This window comes from Lucilia sericata, unplaced genomic scaffold (assembly GCF_015586225.1).
Source record: "Lucilia sericata isolate MDLA Ls3-8-SP2 unplaced genomic scaffold, ASM1558622v1 Contig001099F_arrow, whole genome shotgun sequence".
Classification (NCBI taxonomy): Eukaryota; Metazoa; Arthropoda; class Insecta; order Diptera; family Calliphoridae; genus Lucilia; species Lucilia sericata.
Window position 1 is genome coordinate 74,816 of NW_023995072.1, and position 23,629 is coordinate 98,444.

Consider the following 23,629-nt stretch of genomic DNA (forward strand, 5'->3'; position numbering starts at 1 on the left):
ACTAGACTATAGACTAGACTATAGACTAGACTATAGACTAGACTATAGACTAGACTATAGACTAGACTATAGACTAGACTATAGACTAGACTATAGACTAGACTATAGACTAGACTATAGACTAGACTATAGACTAGACTATAGACTAGACTATAGACTAGACTATAGACTAGACTATAGACTAGACTATAGACTAGACTATAGACTAGACTATAGACTAGACTATAGACTAGACTATAGACTAGACTATAGACTAGACTATAGACTAGACTATAGACTAGACTATAGACTAGACTATAGACTAGACTATAGACTAGACTATAGACTAGACTATAGACTAGACTATGACTAGTATAGACACTATAGACTAGACTATAGACTAGACTATAGACTAGACTATAGACTAGACTATAGACTAGACTATAGACTAGACTATAGACTAGACTATAGACTAGACTATAGACTAGACTATAGACTAGACTATAGACTAGACTATAGACTAGACTATAGACTAGACTATAGAAGACTAGACTATAGACTAGACTATAGACTAGACTATAGACTAGACTATAGACTAGACTATGACTAGACTATAGACTAAGATAGACTATACTATAGACTAGACTATAGACTAGACTATAGACTAGACTATAGACTAGACTATAGACTAGACTATAGACTAGACTATAGACTAGACTATAGACTAGACTATAGACTAGACTATAGACTAGACTATAGACTAGACTATAGACTAACTATAGACTAGACTATAGACTAGACTATAGACTAGACTAAGACTAGACTATAGACTAGACTATAGACTAGACTATAGACTAGACTATGACTAGACTATAGACTAGACTATAGACTAGACTATAGACTAGACTATAGACTAGACTATAGACTAGACTATGACTAGACTATAGACTAGACTATAGACTAGACTATAGACTAGACTATAGACTAGACTATAGACTAGACTATAGACTAGACTATAGACTAGACTATAGACTAGACTATAGACTAGACTATAGACTAGACTATAGACAGACTATAGACTAGACTATAGACTAGACTATAGACTAGACTATAGACTAGACTATAGACTACTATAGACTAGACTATAGACTAGACTATAGACTAGACTATAGACTAGACTAGACTAGACTATAGACTAGACTATGACTAGACTATACTAGACTAGACGAGACTATAGACTAGACTATAGACTAGACTATAGACTAGACTATAGACTAGACTATAGACTAGACTATAGACTAGACTATAGACTAGACTATAGACTAGACTATAGACTAGACTATAGACTAGACTATAGACTAGACTATAGACTAGACTATAGACTAGACTATAGACTAGACTATAGACTAGACTATAGACTAGACTATAGACTAGACTATAGACTAGACATAGACTAGACTATAGACTAGACTATAGACTAGACTATAGACTAGACTATAGACTAGACTATAGACTAGACTATAGACTAGACTATAGACTAGACTATAGACTAGACTATAGACTAGACTATAGACTAGACTATAGACTAGACTATAGACTAGACTATAGACTAGACTATAGACTAGACTATAGACTAGACTATAGACTAGACTATAGACTAGACTATAGACTAGACTATAGACTAGACTATAGACTAGACTATAGACTAGACTAAGACTAGACTATAGACTAGAACTATAGACTAGACTATGACTAGACTATAGACTAGACTATAGACTAGACTATTAGACTAGACTATAGAACGAGATATAGACTAGACTATAGACTAGACTATAACTAGACTATAGACTAGAATAAGACTAGACTATAGACTAGACTATAGACTAGACTATAGACTAGACTATAGACTAGATCCTAGACTAGACTATAGACTAGACTATAGACTAGACTATAGACTAGACTATAGACATACTATAGACTAGACTATAGACGAGACTATAGACTAGACTATAGACTAGACTATAGACTAGACTATAGACTAGACTATAGACTAGACTATAGACTAGACTATAGACTAGACTATAGACTAGACTATAGACTAGACTATAGACTAGACTATAGACTAGACTATAGACTAGACTATAGGACTAGACTATAGACTAGACTATAGACTAGACTATAGGACAGACTATAGACTAGACTATAGACTAGACTATAGACTAGACTATAGACTAGACTATAGACTAGACTATAGACTAGACTATAGACTATACTATAGACTAGACTATACAGACTAGACTATAGACTATAGCTAGACTATAGACTAGACTATAGACTAGACTATAGACTAGACTATAGACTAGACTATAGACTAGACTATAGACTAGACTATAGACTAGACTATAGACTAGACTATAGACTAGACTATAGACTATACTATAACGACTATAGACTAGACTATAGACTAGACTATAGACTAGACTATAGACTAGACTATAGACTAGACTATAGACTAGACTATAGACTAGACTATAGACGAGACTATAGACTATAAATAGACTATAGACTAGACTATATACTAGACTATAGACTAGACTATAGACTAGACTATAGACTAGACTATAGACTAGACTATAGACTAGACTATAGAACTAGACTATAGACTAGACTATAGACTAGACTATAGACTAGACTATAGACTAGACTATAGACTAACTATAGACTAGACTATAGACTAGACTATAGACTAGACTATAGACTATACTATAGACTAGACTATAGACTAGACTATAGACTAGACTATAGACTAGACTATAGACTAGACTATAGGACTAGACTATAGACTAGACTATAGACTAGACTATAGACTAGACTATAGACTAGACTATAGACTAGACTATAGACTAGACTATAGACTAGACTATAGACTAGACTAGACTAGACTATAGACTAACTAGAGACTAGACTATAGACTAGACTATAGACTAGACTATAGACTAGACTATAGACTAGACTATAGACTAGACTATAGACTAGACTATAGACTAGACTATAGACTAGACTATAGACTAGACTAGACTAGACTATAGACTAGACTATAGACTGACTATAGACTAGAATAGACTGACTATAGACTAGACTATAGACTAGACTATAGACTAGACTATAGACTAGACTATAGACTAGACTATAGACTAGACTATAGACTAGACTATAGACTAGACTATAGACTAGACTATAGACTAGAACTATAGACTAGACATAGACTTAGACTATAGACTAGACTATAGACTAGACTATAGACTAGACTATAGACTAGACTATAGACTAGACTATAGACTAGACTATAGACTAGACTATAGACTAGACTATAGACTAGACTATAGACTAGACTATAGACTAGACTATAGACTAGACTATAGACTAGACTATGACTAGACTATAGACTAGACTATAGACTAGACTATAGGACTATACTATAGACTAGACTATAGACTAGACTATAGACTAGACTATAGACTAGACTAGACTAGACTAACTAGAAGACTAGACTCTAGACCTAGACTATTAGACTAGACTAAGACTAGACTATTTAGACTAGACTATCGACTAGACTATAGACTCGATATAGCCTAGACATTAGACTAGACTATAGAACTAGGACTATAGACTAGACTATTTTAGGACTAGACTATAGACTAGATATAGACTAGACTATAGACTAGACTATAGACTTAGACTATAGACTAGACTATAGACTAGAATATAGACTAGGGACTATAGACTAAGTAAGACAGACTATAGACTAGACTATCGACTAGACTATAGCTAGACTATAGACTATACTAAGCTAGACATAGACTCGACATAGCCTAGACTATAGACTAGACTTATAGACTAGACTATAGACTAGACTATCGACTTAGACTATAGACCTAGACTATAGACTAGACTATAGACTAGGACTATAGGACTAGACTATAGGACTAGATCTAAGACTAGACTATAGACTAGACTATAGACTAGACTCTAGACTAGACTATAGACTAGACCTAGACTAGACTATAGACTAGGACTATAGACTAGGGACTATAGACTGATAGACTCGACTATAGACTAGGACTATAGACTAGACTATAGACTAGACTATAGACTAGACTATAGACTAGACTATAGACTAGACTATAGACTAGACTATAGACTAGACTATAGACTAGACTATAGACTAGACTATAGACTAGACTATAGACTAGACTATAGACTAGACTATAGACTAGACTATAGACTAGACTATAGACTAGACTATAGACTAGACTATAGACTAGACTATAGACTAGACTATAGACTAGACTATAGACTAGACTATAGACTAGACTATAGACTAGACTATAGACTAGACTATAGACTAGACTATAGACTAGACTATAGACTAGACTATAGACTAGACTATAGACTAGACTATAGACTAGACTAGACTAGACTAGACTATAGACTAGACTATAGACTAGACTATAGACTAGACTATAGACTAGACTATAGATAGACTATAGACTAGACTATAGACTAGACTATAGACTAGACTATAGACTAGACTATAGACTAGACTATAGACTAGACTATAGACTAGACTATAGACTAGACTATAGACTAGACTATAGACTAGACTATAGACTAGACTATAGACTAGACTATAGACTAGACTATAGACTAGACTATAGACCAAGACTATAGACTAACCTATAGACCTGACTATGACTAGAATTAGACTAGACTATAGGCTAGGACTATAGACTATACTATAGACTAAGACTATAGAAGACTATAGACTAGACTATAGACTAGGACTAAGACTAGACATAGACTGACTATAGGACTGACTATAGACTAGACTACTAGGACTAGGACATTAGACTAGACTATAGACTAGACTTAGAATAGACCTAATAGACTAGACTATAGACATAGACTATAGACTAGACTATAGACTAGGACTATAGCCTAGACTATAACTAGACTATAGACTAGACTATAGACTTAGACTATAGACTAGACTATAGACTAGACTAGACTAGACTATAGACTATACTATAGACTAGACTATTAGACTAGACTATAGACTAGGACTATAGACTAGACTCTAGGACTAAGACTATAGACTAGACTATAGACTAGACTATAGACTAGACTATTAGACTAGACTAAGACTAGGACTCATGTTGAACACTTTTCAGTTAACGTTTATACTAAATACTAAGAATTTTGTTCTTTAAAAGTGCTAGCGGTCAAGAAGATGAAGGCAATGTCTAAGGAAGACGAGGAGAGAAAATGCAGAACCAGCTGAAGAAATGAACAAGATGATCACGAGACGAACCTTGCTGATGAGGATGAAGTGGAAACCAAGGATACACAAGAGGAAACAGAAGAACAACCACCTGAAGAAAAAGAAGAAGATAAGGAGGAAGCTGAAAATAAAGAGGAAAATGAGGATCAAAGGGAAGAAGAGGAAAAAGAGCCAGAAGGCGAAAAAGAACCACAAGATGAGGTAAGTTAATTTTCCCTAACAACTCCCCTACAATTAAGGTTAGCAATGAAAGCACTATTAAAAAGCCGTTAGGTCTGTATATATATACTTACATACATTAAACTTAAAGCTTATGAAAGCTTTTCATTTAAATTTTTCTTTTGAAGAGGTTATTTTTAAACAATATTTTTCAGTTTTTATTGAAAGAAATAATTGGGATTGTATATTTACAAAATTGACAAATAACTATGAAAACAAAAAGGACATGTACAGCTAAAGCAAATATATGAAATTATAATTTTTACTTAAGCTTAAAAAAGTGCACAAGGAAAAGCTTAAGCTTTTTTCCTTTAAGCCTCTATACCCTTTAGCTCTTCTGTCTCTCGTATGCAAAATGTAAAAAATCAAGCTTTAATAATTTTTATTAAAAAAAGAGTTGTATATATAAAAAAATATAAAAAAACATTTCTTTCTGACATTTATAAAATTTCTGTTAAAAGTAAGCCATTGTCGGCCTTGATAAGAAAAAAAAAAAAAAAAAACAAATACTACAAACTTTTTTTCTTATAAAATGTTTTTGTAAACTTTTTGTAAGTATTGATTATTGTTATTGATGTATTTATTTTAATTTTTTTATATTTTAAATATTTTCATTTTTACTTTTCTTTAAACTATTTATATAATTAACTAAAACTGCTTAAAAATTTTCATTGTTTTTTTAATTTTTTACAAAAGTTATAATTAAAGAAATGTTAAATAAATAATTAAATTTTAAAGAATTTAGAAAGAAATCAGTCGACAATTGTTTACTTTTGCAGAAAACAACAAACTCAAACTGTTAACGAAACAACTGCAAATTTAACAAAGGACTCAGAAGCTGATGATGACGAGGAACTTGAAAGCAAAACTGAAAAGGAACAGAACGGTATTGAAAACGATAAAGAAAATGACAGCGAAGATCTTAAAATGAGTAATGAGAAAGATGCTCAAGAGAGTTTAGAAAAAGTTGAGATTGAAACTGTTGCTGTAGCTGAAAAACCAGTTGAAAAAGAAAGTGATGAAAATAATAAAGAGAAAGATGAGAAAAAGAATGAGCCAGACAGTGAGGATCATAAGGAAGCTTTAAATGGGAAAACAAATGAGCAAGAAATTGAAGATTTAGGTGAGAAAATTACTGAGCAAGAACTTGACGAAAAGAGTGAAGCTAGTTCCGATGAGAAGAAAAGTGAACAAGAAAATAGTGAAGCTAGTTCCGATGAGAAGAAAAATGGACAGGAGAAGAGTGAAGCTAGTTTCGATGAGAAGAAAAGTGAGCAAGAGAAGAGTAAAGATAGTTCCGATGAGAAGAAAAGCGAGCAAGAGAAGAGTAAAGATAGTTCCGATGAGAAAACTAATGAGCAAGAAAAAAGTGAAGCTAGTTTCGATGAGAAGAAAAGTGAGCAAGAGAAGAGTGAAGATAGTTCCGATGAGAAAACTAAAGAGCAAGAAAAGAGTGACGCCAGTTCGGATGAAAAGCAAGTGAACAAGATAAGGACGAAAAGAGTAGAGGAACTTTAAGTAAGGAACAAAAATCTGAAGAAAAGGACGTCACAAAGGATGAAGAGAAAGCTGGAATAGAAACTAAACCAGACAGTAAGTTACTTGCTGAACCAGAACTTAAAGAAAATGAGTTAAAGGACAAAGAAGAAGAGAAAAAGAATGAAAGTGATGACGAGGAAGAAGACTCTAAAACCATAGGAGAAGCTTTGACAGATATCAAGGATGAAGTAAAAGATAATGTCAAATATTTGGCTAATCAGATTAAGAGTGTGTTTAGCGGTAAAGATGAAGAGAAAGAGAAAGATAAAGAAAATGAAAGCCAAAAAGATGATTTAAAGATAAATGGACAATCAAGTGATAATGTAAACAAAGAAAAGAAGGAAAAGAAAGATGAAAATCCTATAACAGACGAAGAGAAAATGGAAGAAACAAAGATAGATAATAATCAACAACAAAATGAAAATAAAGAAAATTCTTCGGGAAAAACAGAAAATGACAAAGAAAGTGTAAACGAAAATGTAGAAAAGTTAGAAAGTACAAATAAACAAGAAACTAAAACAGAAGATAAAGAAACAAAAGAGAGTAAAGAAAATGTTCAAGAACCAACATCTTCAAAATCGGATATTCTAAAAACTTCGGAGAAAGAGTCCAATAGCACAATAGAAAATGCTCAATTACAAACACAATCAAACACAGATGCCCCAACCAACGATAATGAAAATTCCAATAGTTCAAATGAAAACATTAAACCAAAACCACCACAACCCACAACAGCTCCCAAAACTCCACCAAAAGAATCTCCCAAAAAAGAAAATGATAAGACTGACGAAGATGAAAATAATAATACTAACAAATTGAGCAATGAACTAGCAACAATCACAGAAGCAACAACAAATGGAACCGAAGATTCTACTAAACCCAGTACAGCAGATGGCATAATCGATGAACAATTCAAGGAACTTAACAAATCTCTAGAAGAATACAAAAAATCTGAAGAAACTTTCTTGGAAGAGAAAGAAAAAGATATCGGTGATAAGTTGGAAGAAATGAAAGACAATCTTAAGGAAAATGTTAAAGATATGGCAGGCAAGGTAATGAGTGTATTTTCAACGACAAGCCCCACAAAAGATGAGAAGGAAAAATTGCAAAATGAATCTAACGATGTTGTCGTCCACACTGAAAGTCCTCAAAAAGAAACATCCAACAAAAAGGTAGTAAAAGATGGCGAGAGTAGTGATGAAGATGAGGTACAATTTGGCACTCTCTAATTTGTAGAACTCTCTGAAATAATTGGAAAATTTCTTAAAACTATATCACTTTAATTGCACTTGGATTACTATCTTACTAACGATACAAAATTATCTTTGAAAGTAGTTGTCTAAATAAATCATTGTACTCGTATGTGTGATTTGAGCACCTGTAGTTTTTATCTAAAATCAAAATGATATTGAATGAAAAAAATATATATAAAACATATTCATATACTATGCTCTTGAAATTTTAATAAATGTTTGAAAATTTAAAAAACTAAATATTGTGTGATTGTCTGTATTTTCAAAAAGAAACATTTTTCTATGTGCAATGACTGGGACTAGACTATAACAGTGACTATAAATATGACCACAACTATTACTATAACTTCATACGACTAGAACTGCGACAATAATTATACTATGACTATAACTAGATTTTGGTTATAACTTGACTATGGCTATAACTATGACTATATAACTAGACAATGACAATAACTAGATGATGATTAGACTATGACTAGACTAACTTCACTATGGCTATAACTATAACTAGACAATGACAATAACTAGACAATGACAATAACTAGACAACGACTAGACTACGACTAGACTACGACTAGACTATGACTAGACTATGACTAGACTATGACTAGACTATGACTAGACTATGACTAGACTATGACTAGACTATGACTAGACTATGACTAGACTATGACTAGACTATGACTAGACTATGACTAGACTATGACTAGACTATGACTAGACTATGACTAGACTATGACTAGACTATGACTAGACTATGACTAGACTATGACTAGACTATGACTAGACTATGACTAGACTATGACTAGACTATGACTAGACTATGACTAGACTATGACTAGACTATGACTAGACTATGACTAGACTATGACTAGACTATGACTATGACTAGACTATGACTAGACTATGACTAGACTATGACTAGACTATGACTAGACTATGACTAGACTATGACTAGACTATGACTAGACTATGACTAGACTATGACTAGACTATGACTAGACTATGACTAGACTATGACTAGACTATGACTAGACTATGACTAGACTATGACTAGACTATAGACTATGACTAGACTATGACTAGACTATGACTAGACTATGACTAGACTATGACTAGACTATGACTAGACTATGACTAGACTATGACTAGACTATGACTAGACTATGACTAGACTAGACTATGACTAGACTATGACTAGACTATGACTAGACCTTTAATTATCGTCGATGCAAGATCTATTTTTCGAATCAAATACTATCCAAAAACTCAAAAATGGATTGAATGGTCGCAGTTCTAAAGCCGTTTACATTATTGAACCGAGTATGTATGGGAGGTTTCAAAAACTTAATACAATTTGTTTTAGATTTTAGTTCTTAAATATAGGCATTTTACATACTAAATATTTGTTTATACATATATTTTTTTATTGCCATAAATAATTTCCTCATTTCATAAGTAGTTCATATTATTTTTATGCATGAAGTACTAGTTTAAATCTAATTTAAAACAAAATTTTCCATAAACTTTCAATTTCAACAATCAGTTACTTTAATAGACATATATTTTTTTGGGAACTTAAATTAAAAATTATTTTACCTTTTAACCTAGAAATAGTAGATACAAAATATAAAATAATTTGCATTTATTTTTTCTATATATTTGTGTGAATTATTCATAATTGTCAAATACTTGTAGCGAGTTTTTAGTTTTTTCGCTTAAACCCCCATCAATCTAAAATGGCATCTTGGCATGCAATTAGATGGTACTAAGCAATAGAGCAAAAAAAAAATTGCAAACGGTATATTTGTTAGAGAATATAGATTGTTGAAAAAAGAAGCGTCAGTTGTAACTGTTAGATATGGCTCCCTGACAATATGTATTTCTAATATCATTTCATTCATATCAAATGTATGGATATTTGCTCATTATAAATTATGCAGGTATTATTTTTGTTGCTGATTTGTTAGTTGTCTATATCATAGTTTTGCCTTCAAATATTGATAGAAGATCTATAGAGGGATTTATAATGTTGAGTTTTTTAAATAGAAATTATGCATGTAGACTAGACTATAGACTAGACTATAGACTAGACTATAGACTAGACTATAGACTAGACTATAGACTAGACTATAGACTAGACTATAGACTAGACTATAGACTAGACTATAGACTAGACTATAGACTAGACTATAGACTAGACTATAGACTAGACTATAGACTAGACTATAGACTAGACTATAGACTAGACTATAGACTAGACTATAGACTAGACTATAGACTAGACTATAGACTAGACTATAGACTAGACTATAGACTAGACTATAGACTAGACTATAGACTAGACTATAGACTAGACTATAGACTAGACTATAGACTAGACTATAGACTAGACTATAGACTAGACTATAGACTAGACTATAGACTAGACTATAGACTAGACTATAGACTAGACTATAGACTAGACTATAGACTAGACTATAGACTAGACTATAGACTAGACTATAGACTAGACTATAGACTAGACTATAGACTAGACTATAGACTAGACTATAGACTAGACTATAGACTAGACTATAGACTAGACTATAGACTAGACCCTACTATAGACTAGACTATAGACTAGACTATAGACTAGGACTATAGACTGGACTATAGACTAGACTATAGACTAGACTATAGACTAGACTATAGACTAGACTATAGACTAGACTATAGACTAGGACTATAGACTAGACTATAGGACTAGACTATAGGACTATACTATAGACTAGTACTATAGACTAGACTATAGACTAGACTATAGACTAGACTATCGACTGACTATAGACTAGAACTATAGACTAGACTATAGACTAGACTATAGACTAGACTATAGACTAGACTATAGATAGACTACTAGACTAGACTATAGACTAGACTAAGACTAGACTATAGACTAGGACTATAGACTAGACTATAGACAGACTATAGACTAGACTATCGGACTAGACTATAGACTGACTATAGACTAAACTATAGACTATAGACTTGACTATAGACTAGACTATAGACTGGACTATATACTAGACTATAGATTAGACTATAGACTAGACTATAAATCAGAGTAAAGTGGTGAATGTGAACCTGACCAAAAACTTCTGCGAGTAGTCGTATACATACATCTAAAGCTCTGACTGATTCTCTATGGGTTTCAGGTCTAAAAGATTGTTGATTAGTAGTTTTAGCATTTACTGGATAATCGGCAATATATTGCAGCTCTTTGCGAATGTATGAATTTAGTAGCTCCATAGCGCATTTATAAAATAATTCAAAAATGTTTAGTACAATATAGATTAGTAGAATTATAAAAATCAAAATAAATAGAGTTAATAGTTAATAGAATAGAGTTAATATTGTAGATTTAATGCATGATTTCGAAAATATAGTTAGATATGAAACACTTACAAAGAGTAAAGTTTTCTTTAAAAGAAAAAATAGCAAAAAAACAATATTTCCAATTATTTTCTTAGGAACCCGAAGTAGAAGCAGAAAACGAAGAAGAAACTAAAGAGAACAATGAAGCTGACAACGAAACACAAGATCAGGGAGAAACTGAAAATGAACCAGAAGCTGAAGCTGAAACTGAGCCAGAGCCCGAGCCAGAACACGAGCCAGAGCCAGCCGAGGCAAATGTTGAGGAAACAGATATTAAGAATAATGAAGAAAATCTTGACGAAGAGGAACTAGATGGTGAAGGTTCTCCCACCTCCTCACTGGCCATAGAGGGTTTCGTGCAAGGCGATGCCGAAGATAATACAGTTCAGTCACAAACAGCTGCTTATGTTCATGACGATGAAGTATAACTTTTTCAAAAAAATCATTTTTGTCCCGTTTGTTTGTTTTTTTTTTCTCTCAGCATACAAATAACGATGCCGTTACAATTTTTAATATTATGATTTCTTATGAGTTTTAATGTGTTTAAGTTAATTTATTTTTTTTTTAATTTTTTTTATTTAATTTAAAATTTTAATTATTATAAAATGTGAATAATTATGACTGCAAACAAAACAACTACAGAAACTCTGTCTTACTTAATACACACAGTCCCAGTGTTTTCTTTCCGTTTTAAGTACTGTTTTTAATTTAACTTCCGGTTTAGCTTTAAATTTTCTAATTCCGTATTACTTTACGTTTTCTTGTGATTTTTTTTTGTTATTTCTTTTTAATTTAATACTTTTGGCACAATTTTCCAACACTTTCCATTGTTATCCATTGAATGAATTGGCTTTTTTTTTCGTGTATAAATTTATGATTTGAAATTTATGTTGTGTTTTTACGTTACATTTTTGTTTTGTGAGTTAAAATTGTTAGAAATTAAATTTTTAAATTATATAAACACCATATTTTATCATCACAATCGAACAATAATTAAATGCAAACAATAAAGGATACACGCATTCAAAGTATTATTGCATCCGGTGATATGGAACAGTTGGCACAAATTGTTTTAAATGGTGATGGCCAGAAGTTGTTAAATGTGGAAGCAGCGGAACCGGAAATACAAGCATTTCTAAAAAATGTACCCAATTATATGGTAATCATAATGATTTGTGTATTATTTTCTAAAATATTTTATTAAATATTTTCTTTTTTTTTTCAAGAATAAAATACGTCGTGTACATGAAGCTTCACGTAATGGTAGCCTTTTAAATCTGCAGCAGGCCTTAGATCGTAGAAAGTTTGCCATTGCCAAAGATGAAATCTCACCAAATGGTGCCACTCCTTTACATGTGGCCGTCTTATTTGGTAATAGTGGTAAGTTTTTGTTATGTACTTTTTCTAATTTATTAGAAATTTTAAGTTTTTTTACTCTGAAATTTCCCTTATTTTGTAGATATTGTACGCTATTTGTCTGCCCGCTTTCCCGAAACTACAACAATAACCGATAATGATGGTCGCACCGCTTTACATTATGCCTCGGTTATTAATGATAATGGTCATTTCTATAATGTTCTCCTACAATTGGGTGCTAATCCCAAAATCGTTGATAAGGTATGTTTGATTTGAAATTAGTTTAAATATATACTACATAATTTAGGAACTTAAAAGTATCTTTTTATGAATGAAAAAAGTACCAGAAAGTACTCTCTTATTGATCACTAGCATTACCAAAACCCACAAAACCCACCAGTCAAAACTCTGCGAGTTTTATTAATGATCTGTTTCTAGGCTTCATATTAAAAACAAGTAAGAAATTATAGTCGGGCGAGGCCGACCATATAATACCCTACACCTTTGACAAAAATATAATGTGATTTATTTGCCATAATAAAGCATTTAAATTGAATTGTACCTTGACTCAGATATACATAATTAAGCCGTTTATTGTTGAATTAAATTGTGGACATTTAAGTGAAATTTCGATGGGGTCTTTTTATAGGGGCTAGGGTCATATGAGGACCTATTATTATGGAATTCGTGAGGGTCATCAAATCTTGTATAGAACTTGGTTTTTGCAGCTTTTTGTCGAGATATGAGTATATTAAATATAATTATGAACTTAATAGCCCTATTCGGCGGGTTCAGTTGTATGGGGGCTAGGTGAAATAATGGACCGATGTAAACTATTTTCAATAGACTTTGTCGACGGTACCATAAAAGATCATGTGCCAAATTTCATTGAATTATCTCCAAAATTGTAGTTTGATTACAAAGATTAAAAGCCCTATTCGGGGTTCAGTTGTATGGGGGCTAGGTGAAATAATGGACCGATGTTAACCATTTTCAATAGGCTTCGTCCGTGGGACAATAGAAGATCATGTACCAAATTTCATTGAATTATCTTCAAAATTGCGACCTGTAGTTTGATTACAAGGTTTACATGGACGGACGGACAGACAGACAGACGGACAGACAGACAGACAGACAGACAGACAGACAGACAGACAGACAGACAGACAGACAGACAGACAGACAGACAGACAGACGGACGGACGGACGGACGGACATAGCTAAATCGACTCAGAAAATGATTCTGAGCCGATTGGTATACTTTAAGGTGGGTATAGGACCAATATTATTGTGCGTTACAAACATCAGCACAAACCCAATATACCCTCCACACTGAAGTGGTGTAGGGTATAAATATTAAAAAAAGTCCCAGTTGGTAAACGAAAAAATACCAGTAAATTCCCTTCTATAGATTTTAGTATTAGAACGAAAAAGTATCAAAAGGTTTAGATTAGGTTAGGTTACGTGGTTTGCTCGCTAGCAAGCGAGTTCACTCGGAGGCCTTGTGGCCCATTGTGATACCCTTAGAATTACCATTCCCTATCATTGAGAGAATGGTTTCCCTCCCTAATTTCGTAGACTACTTGATTCGTTCGGTCTTCGTGAAAACCAGCCGGTACTTCTAATAAAACCGATCATATTTATTAATGACGCATCTCTGAGACACTCTCGAGTATGGAAAAGAGCTCTACTAAGATAGAGTAGTCTGTGCTCTTGTAAGGCTGGGCAGTCAAATAGAAGGTGTTGTACCGATTCCACTTCTTCTTCGTCCAAACAGCTGCTACAGTAGCTATAAATTGGTGTAGCCCATACGTTCCGACATATGTCCAATCATATAGTGCCCAGTAATTATACCAGTTAGAAGTCTAATCGAGTTCTTACTAAGAGACAAGAGAGTCCTAGTCCTATCTGTTGTCGGAGTGGGCTAGAGCAGTCTCGATATTCTACAAGTGGTGATATTTGACCTCCTGAGTTCCGTCTCACTCAAAGCCCATTCCTCTATCAACTTTGATAGGGTCGCCATGGGAGTGTGAATATCCTTTTGAGCAAGGGTTAAGTCTATGGACGACCCTATGGTTGCACATTCATCATATATTTCATTTTCACGGATGCCCTCATGTCCTGGGACTCATATCAACTCAACGTGATGTTGTGTCAGTTGTGCCAATGATTGAATACAATTGAGAAGACATTTCAACTTAATAACATTGCAGTTAAGAGCCTTGATTGATGCAAGGCTGTCCAAGTATATATGCATAGTCGAATTTTCGAGATTTAGTTCCTGGATTCTTCTCGCGGCTGTATAGATAAATCTCTGCCTGAAGGACGGTGCAGTTGTCAAGTAGTCGAAGAGACAGTAGAAGATTTAGTTTTTTTGGAGAAGATTCCCGATCCCGTGCCCCTTTCTGTCTTTGAGCCATCAGTATAGATTGAGATCACGTCGTCCCTTAGGAGAGTGTTCGCGGTCCAATCATCTCTTGTCGGTATTATGGTCTTAAATGACCTATTAAAAATTCAGTGTAGAGAGAATGTAGTCTGTTTCTTGTCCCATGATAGGCCTGCCTATCTTTAGTAGGGTGTTGCCATGACCAATGCAGTCGTGCTTCAATGCGTTCGACTGTTTAAGTCGTAGAGCAGATTTTGCAGAAATGCATTTGATGTACATATATATCAAGGGGAGTAAGGGGTGGAGCTCAAACAGCCAGTGATTGCAAGACATGCTAATCTGTGTACCTTGTTTAGAATAGAGATATATCTATCTACCGCTCTCCTCCAAACAAGAGCTCCGTAGATCAAAATAGGTCTTATGACCGCGGTGTACATCCAGTGCGTAATGTATGGTTTAAGACCCCACATCCTTTCCCAAAGGTTTTCTTACATATAAAGAAGGCACATAATGTCTTCCTCATTCGACTCTCAGCATTACGTTTCCACGTGAGCTTAGAGTCTGAGATTACGCTAAGATATTTGGCTTCGCTTGAGGTATTCAGAATGGTACCATCCAAACGCGGAGGTTTGAATTCTGGAATTTTGTACCTCCTGGTGAAAAGAAAAGTTTTGGCCCGGATGACTCCCAGATCGCTTTCTTGCTTATTTCCATACGTTTATAAATGACTCCATCTCTCACAGAAATTTCTATTTTGATGACCTCGTCAAATATTTTTAATAGTTAAACAAATTGAAGAAACTTTAGTGTATGGAGCTCAATGAAGTTTATGTAAAATGTCTTTAAAAAACTTGTGTTTCAGGCAAAAAACACGGACATTCATATTTTTCCACCCTTGTACTTACATATATAAAAGCCCAGCAATAAATCTTGAATTTTTGTTAATGTCCAGTAGTTATTTCATACATTACTTGGTAATGAGTAGTCAACAAAAAGCTCAAATTTCACCCCCTTTGTGCTTTTATAACCTATATGCACGTCCCAGATATAATTTATATCCGCGCCTCCCACTTTAGCTCAAAGTACTGCTCCCAAGGGTCATTTTGCAAAAAAGTGATAATTTTCTCAGGCTCATATCTTGCAAACCGTTCGAAATTTGGATTTACTCTCTGAGGCTAAGTTGTAGTCCTTGTCATAGATAACAAAAATTGCAAACATATAAAATGAAAAAAAAAAAACGTTATCTTTATTTTTTCATTTCAAGTAGAAAGTTTGACATCATGAAATTGCACTTCTTTTATTAATGAATACCAGTACGTATACGTGTTAAAGATTTATTCATATTTCAAATATTAAGTATACGCCTAATTTGATAAGCACTTGAAATATTTTAAATATTTTCTTCCTAATTTTACACGTCAAAAGGACAAGGTAGATGTGTTTTATGTTAATGGATTGACGACCCTGGTGGAGCCATGAGACCCAAATTCAAAACTTAAAATCGACAATACTTTCAGTTTCGTTGGAAACGTTAAGAAGTTACAGAATTTTTATTTCTATACAACTGTGCGGCGTAGTATTTGTAAATTTATATCAATATAAAACAGTGAGTCCTCGGTAGGTGAGTAGTTAGTGTTCTAGTCTGTCAGACCGGAGGTTGTGAGTTTAACACACTCCAAACACACTGGAAAAAGTGCGTACAACATTTTCACTTTACGCGTGTGAAATTTCGTTGGATACGTTAAGAAGTTACAGAAATGTTTCTTCTTTTTTTATTAGTTAGTAGTTAGTGTTCTAGTCTGTCAGACCGGAGGTTGTCAGTTCGATTCTCACCAAACACGCTGGTAAAGAGCGTACAATTCTATCCCATGGAGTCATAGGAGTATTTCTTCGGATATAGGATGTATGTTCAGTGGGAGTGTGGTTAGATAAAACTAAGAATTAAGTCGGTCTAGTCGAACATTATATAAATCTCGATAATTATATAGAGAAAGGATAATTCTTATTTATGACAACTTCTGGAGAAGTCATATTATGAAGGACATTGCAATAACCAGTAATGACTCATACCATAGGTCTGCAAAGACACAGTGGCATCCATAATAGGCCACATGGCCCTAATGATCGTACATATATGCTCATAAAACCATCGATCCTTTGCTCTATTATAATATCTTTTACACATTTTATTTTTAGCCGGCGAGAGTGTTTTACCACAGAATTGTTCTATGTCTAGTTCACTCAGCGCTGTTCATGCTCTTGCCAGTTCATCAGTTATCTTTGTGTTCTATAACCTATAACAGGATGTTCGGTCATCTCTTTTAAAGACGTTCAGCATTCGTGGATAAGTTTTTATGTAGAAAACCCACTGGTTAAGAAATTTTCTTCGAGATTTTCTTAAATTCTAGCATACCCTGGGTGCTTCGCTACCCTAACCAAAATTAAATACATAAAAAATTTTGATTACTTTTATAAAAAATTAAAATTGATTTAAAAATTTTATAATTCAGTTTTCAGTTTTTTACGTTCAATATCACGTGAATAAATTCGCATTCAGAAAGAACCTTCTATTTTTAGTTTCATTCGTTTAGCTTCCACATTATATAAAATTTCCAAATTACTATTTGAAAAAAAAGTACTATAAAAAACCTCTTATTTAATAAAAAATTTAATGTTTCTCTGTTCAATATTATAGACAATTCAAAAAATATAATTTGATGAATGAAAAAGTACCAAAAGTCCCTTTCAGTAGATTCGCATTCACTAAGGTCCCCATATTTCAATATCAAAAAGTACCATCGGAAAAAGAAAAAGGACAATTAAATTCTCATTTAATAAGGACCGTGTATCATGTGCTCCGGTTAACCATTATAGAGAATTCAAAAGGTATCATTTGAAGAATGGAAAAGTACCAAAGAGTTTCCACTTACACAATATTATTCAGTCAAGACCATGTATGTTAACATTTACGTTCCTAGGTTGAATATTTTAGAAAATTCAAAAAGTACCATTTTTGAGATAAAAAGTACTGAGGACAGTGTATGTTTAATAATCATATATTTTGAATTCATATTATAGAACATACATTTGAAGAAAGAAAAAGTACCAAAAGTGGAATAAATTGTACCTTAGTGGAAAGTTCTAATAAAAATAGTACAATTTTTTTCCTTTTCGCTTAGAAATATACTTTTTTGAGAATTAAGTTTGCAAAATGTTCCGTATTTAAATCTATATATCACAAATAAAACTCAAACGATTCAAATCTACATACTCGTATTTGGTCCTATATAGGCCTTAGTAGTCGAATTCCAAAATAATTTACCAATAGCTTATTTTGTGTGAGTAAATAAACTACTTTTTCAAATTGTATAAAAATTGGCTCAATGAGTTTAAATAAAATTAAATTTCCCGTTTTTCCCCCTTTTTGGTACTTTTTTCCCCCAGTGAAATAGCAAAAATTTTGTTTCAATAAATATTATAGAGTTAGTCCGTAATTCAATAGGAATACTTCAATAAATCGAAAAAGTTTTCTTTATGTTCTAAAGAAAAAGTACCAAAAATACAGTTTTCTCCCTTTTACACCCAAAAAGGACTGAATTTTAAAAAAGTACGAAACAGGTGTCTCCTAATTTTGGGAGATATATTCAAATTATTTACAAAAATGTTGTTTTGTTTTTTAGTTAAAAAGTTATAAAGTGCCAAAAAAGGTACCAAAATCACCTTTGTTACACATTTTCACCCTTTAAAAGTACGAATTTCAAAAAGTACCAAACACCCATCTGCTTATTTTAAGAGTAGATACAGGTGTATTTAAAATTTTTCTTGTATCACTAATATTGTGTAAGATAATTAAGAAAACCAGTTTTACCCGTTTTTTCCTTTTTTACCCCTAAATGTACAAATTTCCAAAAATCCCTCCTTAGTGGATCTACATAACCAAAAATACACCTGCTGTCAAAATTTCGTGATTGGATGTTCAGCCGTTTGGGCTTTGCGATGATGAATCAGTCAGTCAGTAACGCTACTCTTTTATATATATAGATTATGGACCAATCATTTGTAATGATTTTTAAATTACTTAAATGTAACTAACTGTTTGTTAAAAACAAGCAAACACAATCTGAACGTTGTTTTTAGCGAAATTTTTAGAGGTTGTCTCGGATTTTTGCTTATATCTCCGATATTTGTAGTTCGATTTTGTTGATTTTAAATAGGAAATTTTTCGAAAACAATTATTGAAAATGTAGATCCCAAATATATCTGATGTCTTCAGAAAATTGATTTTAACAGGCAGACAGACAGACAGACGTACATAAGGACAGACAGATAGACAGACAGACAGACAGACAGACAGACAGACAGATAGACAGACAGACAGACAGACAGACAGACAGACAGACAGACAGACATGGCTTAAAGTTGAACCTTGTATGGTGTTTTGTTATATATTTAAGAGGGTTTGATATTTGTTTGACTACTAAGTGAAATCCTGACCCATTTCGATCGTTTGCAATTGGGTTCGTCTTTATGGTAAAACGACTTTAATTCACTATTTCATCTCTATATAAAAATGATTCATTCCCCAGAAAGATTTTCCAAGAAAATACAGTAATTACATACAGGAAGGTTAGATGTCAACAGAACAAAGACACTTATTATCGGTTTGTTATTAAGAAGTGTTAATTATTGTGAGAACCCACACATATGATATTAAATCCTTGAAGGTAGACAATACAAAATATATATTTTCTTTCAAAAACTTTTATAAACTATTTTAAAATATTAAATAATTAATTTTTAAACAACATGACCTAAAAGAAATTAATCAATAATTTTAAAATGTTTTAATATTTTTCAAAGATGGGTCACACACCTGAAGACTATTTAGGTAAAGAAGAACTCAAGGATATTTTAAGCTATCAACAGCTATTAAAACGTTTTGGTGCCGAAGAGTTGGAGGAAAAACTTTTAAGTGACCAAGGTAAGTGGGTCAAAGGACTTTTTTCAAGTATAAAAATTATTAAAGTAATTAGAAATGTTAGTAGAAAAAAAATTATTAATGGGGGGAGTTTAATAATTGAAAATTGTTTAAGTATTTTACGAAATCTATTGTAACTGCTGTTTGTTTGTTTGTATGTGTATGTTTTTAGTTTGTTTTTCTCTGGGGTTTTTGTTTGATTTTTATTTCTTTTTAGTTTATATTAACAATTAATTTTTGTTGATTTTTTTCACCGCTTTATTTCTTGTTTATTACCACTGCCAATGATTTTATTATTTTCATTCTACGCTCACTATTGTAGGTGTTCGTTCATTTATATCTGTTTTTTGTGTTGGTATTTTTAACATTGAATTAAATTTATTATTCTATTAAATTAAAACGGTTTTTTTATTGCATGCAAAGGATATTAGTGTTTTATATATTATTCACCGTTTCGTTTGCTAGATTATTCTTAAGTTTGCGAAACTTTAATTTACAAAATTAAAAAGAAATAGTTGCTCCAAAATCTCTAATACTTATGAAATTCTCTTGCCCTTGTTTTCAATTTAGCCCCCTTTGTTTAAAGCAGCTTTGTATTCATCGGGTTAACATCCTCGAGATTCCTTTATAGGGACCCTTATAGAGACTTCTTATTCCTGCCTTAAAATATATCACTTTCGTTCAGTGTATATGTACATACGTGTGTGTTTATCACATAAATTCTATCCTTAATAAAAAAATCAATTTTAAATTTTATATTCCACTTTTATTATCCAATTTATTTCCGACCATTTTTGTGCAACGCTCGTCATATTTGGTTTCATTATTTCTGTATTTAATAAATATTTAATTAAGTTTGTTTTTATACAAGAGGTTGTTGTTTTTTAAACCTTAAACTTGTTATTATTTTTATTAGAAGGATTTTTTTTTTGTTTGGTTGTTGTTTTATAATGACTGACTGCAGTAAAATAGTGGTTGGGGTTAGTAGTAGTTTAGTCGCATCCCTATTTATAAAGCCATAAGGTATACAATTTACTGTTATTTATGACCTGCTATTCAGTCATTGTTTTAAACTCTAACTAAATGGTTGTGTAAAATTGTGTAGACTTCAAAGGATTTTTAAAGCAAGAAATAGTTTGTCAGTTGCTTAATAGACTTTTGTATATAAAGTAACTTTTGTTTAATATTTATTAAATTTAATCGATATTTTAAATTGTTTAAACATTTTATTGTACAAATTTGTTGCATGAAATGTGATTAATAGTTGAACTAATTGAAAAAGAATGGATAATCGTAAATTTTTGGATTACGTAATTAACAATATTGATGATGTGTTTGGTAAGTGGTCAAGAGATAAGTTGAAAACATTCATAATGAATGGAATTAAGAAAAGAAATGTAAATGAAATGCAAAGTATGAACAATTAAAAATAAAAAAATAGCAAAAATATCATAATTTTAAAGCAGTGACAGTGTAAAAAAACTGCAGGACTCCTCCGATATCAGTTACTCTTAATTAATTCCAATTTACATAATATAAAGATTTGCTTAAAAATAGGAATTAACTAACTAACTAACTAACTAACTAACTAACTAACTAACTAACTAACTAACTAACTAACTAACTAACTAACTAACTAACTAACTAACTAACTAACTAACTAACTACTAACTAACTACTAACTAACTAACTAACTAACTAACTACTAACTAACTACTAACTAACTAACTAACTAACTAACTAACTAACTAACTAACTAACTAACTAACTAACTAACTAACTAACTAACACTAACTAACTAACTAACTACTAACTAACTAACTAACTAACTAACTAACTAACTAACTAACTAACTAACTAACTAACTAACTAACTAACTAACTAACTAACTAACTAACTAACTAACTACTACTAACTAACTAACTAACTACTAACTAACTAACTAACTAACTAACTAACTAACTAACTAACTAACTAACTAACTAACTAACTAACTAACTAACTAACTAACTAACTAACTACTAACTACTAACTAACTACTAACTAACTAACTAACTAACTAACTAACTAACTAACTAACTAACTAACTAACTAACTAACTAACTAACTAACTAACTAACTAACTAACTAACTAACTAACTAACTAACTAACTAACTAACTAACTAACTAACTAACTAACTAACTAACTAACTAACTAACTAACTAACTACTAACTAACTAACTAACTAACTAACTAACTAACTAACTAACTAACTAACTACTAACTAACTAACTAACTACTAACTAACTAACTAACTACTAACTAACTACTAACTAACTAACTAACTAACTAACTAACTAACTACTAACTAACTACTAACTAACTAACTAACTAACTAACTAACTAACTAACTAACTAACTAACTAACTAACTAACTAACTAACTAACTAACTAACTAACTAACTAACTAACTAACTAACTACTAACTAACTAACTAACTACTAACTAACCTAACTAACTACTAACTAACTAACTAACTAACTAACTAACTAACTAACTAACCTACTAACTAACTAACTAACTAACTAACTAACTAACTAACTAAACTAACTAACTAACTAACTAACTAACTAACTAACTACCTAACTAACTAACTAACTAACTAACTAACTAACTAACTACTAACTAACTAACTAACTAACTAACTAACACTAACTACTAACTAACTAACTAACTAACTAACTAACTACTACTACTAACTAACTAACTAACTAACTAACTAACTAACTACTAACTAACTAACTAACTAACTAACTAACTAACTACTAACTAACTAACTAAACTAACTACTAACTAACTAACTAACTAACTACTAACTAACTAACTAACTAACTAACTAACTAACTAACTAACTAACTAACTAACTAACTAACTAACTACTAACTACTAACTAACTAACTAACTAACTAACTAACTACTAACTAACTAACTAACTAACTAACTAACTAACTAACTAACTAACTAACTAACTACTAACTAACTAACTAACTAACTAACTAACTAAACTAACTAACTAACTAACTAACTAACTAACTACTAACTAACTAACTAACTACTAACTAACTAACTAACTAACTAACTAACTAACTAACTACTACTAACTAACTAACTAACTAA

At 31.9% G+C, this 23,629-nt stretch overlaps 1 protein-coding gene across 1 annotated transcript in view; it reads left to right on the plus strand.

Annotated features, from left to right (window-relative positions):
• LOC119609987 overlaps window positions 1-23,629 on the plus strand; it is a 55,099-nt gene that overhangs the window by 23,477 nt on the left and 7,993 nt on the right. Inside the window, 8 exon segments of the mRNA XM_037965046.1 lie at window positions 5,323-5,521; window positions 6,320-7,056; window positions 7,059-8,304; window positions 11,847-12,173; window positions 12,764-12,910; window positions 12,978-13,131; window positions 13,211-13,368; window positions 20,354-20,474. Coding sequence (XP_037820974.1) covers window positions 5,323-5,521; window positions 6,320-7,056; window positions 7,059-8,304; window positions 11,847-12,173; window positions 12,764-12,910; window positions 12,978-13,131; window positions 13,211-13,368; window positions 20,354-20,474 — 3,089 coding nt within the window.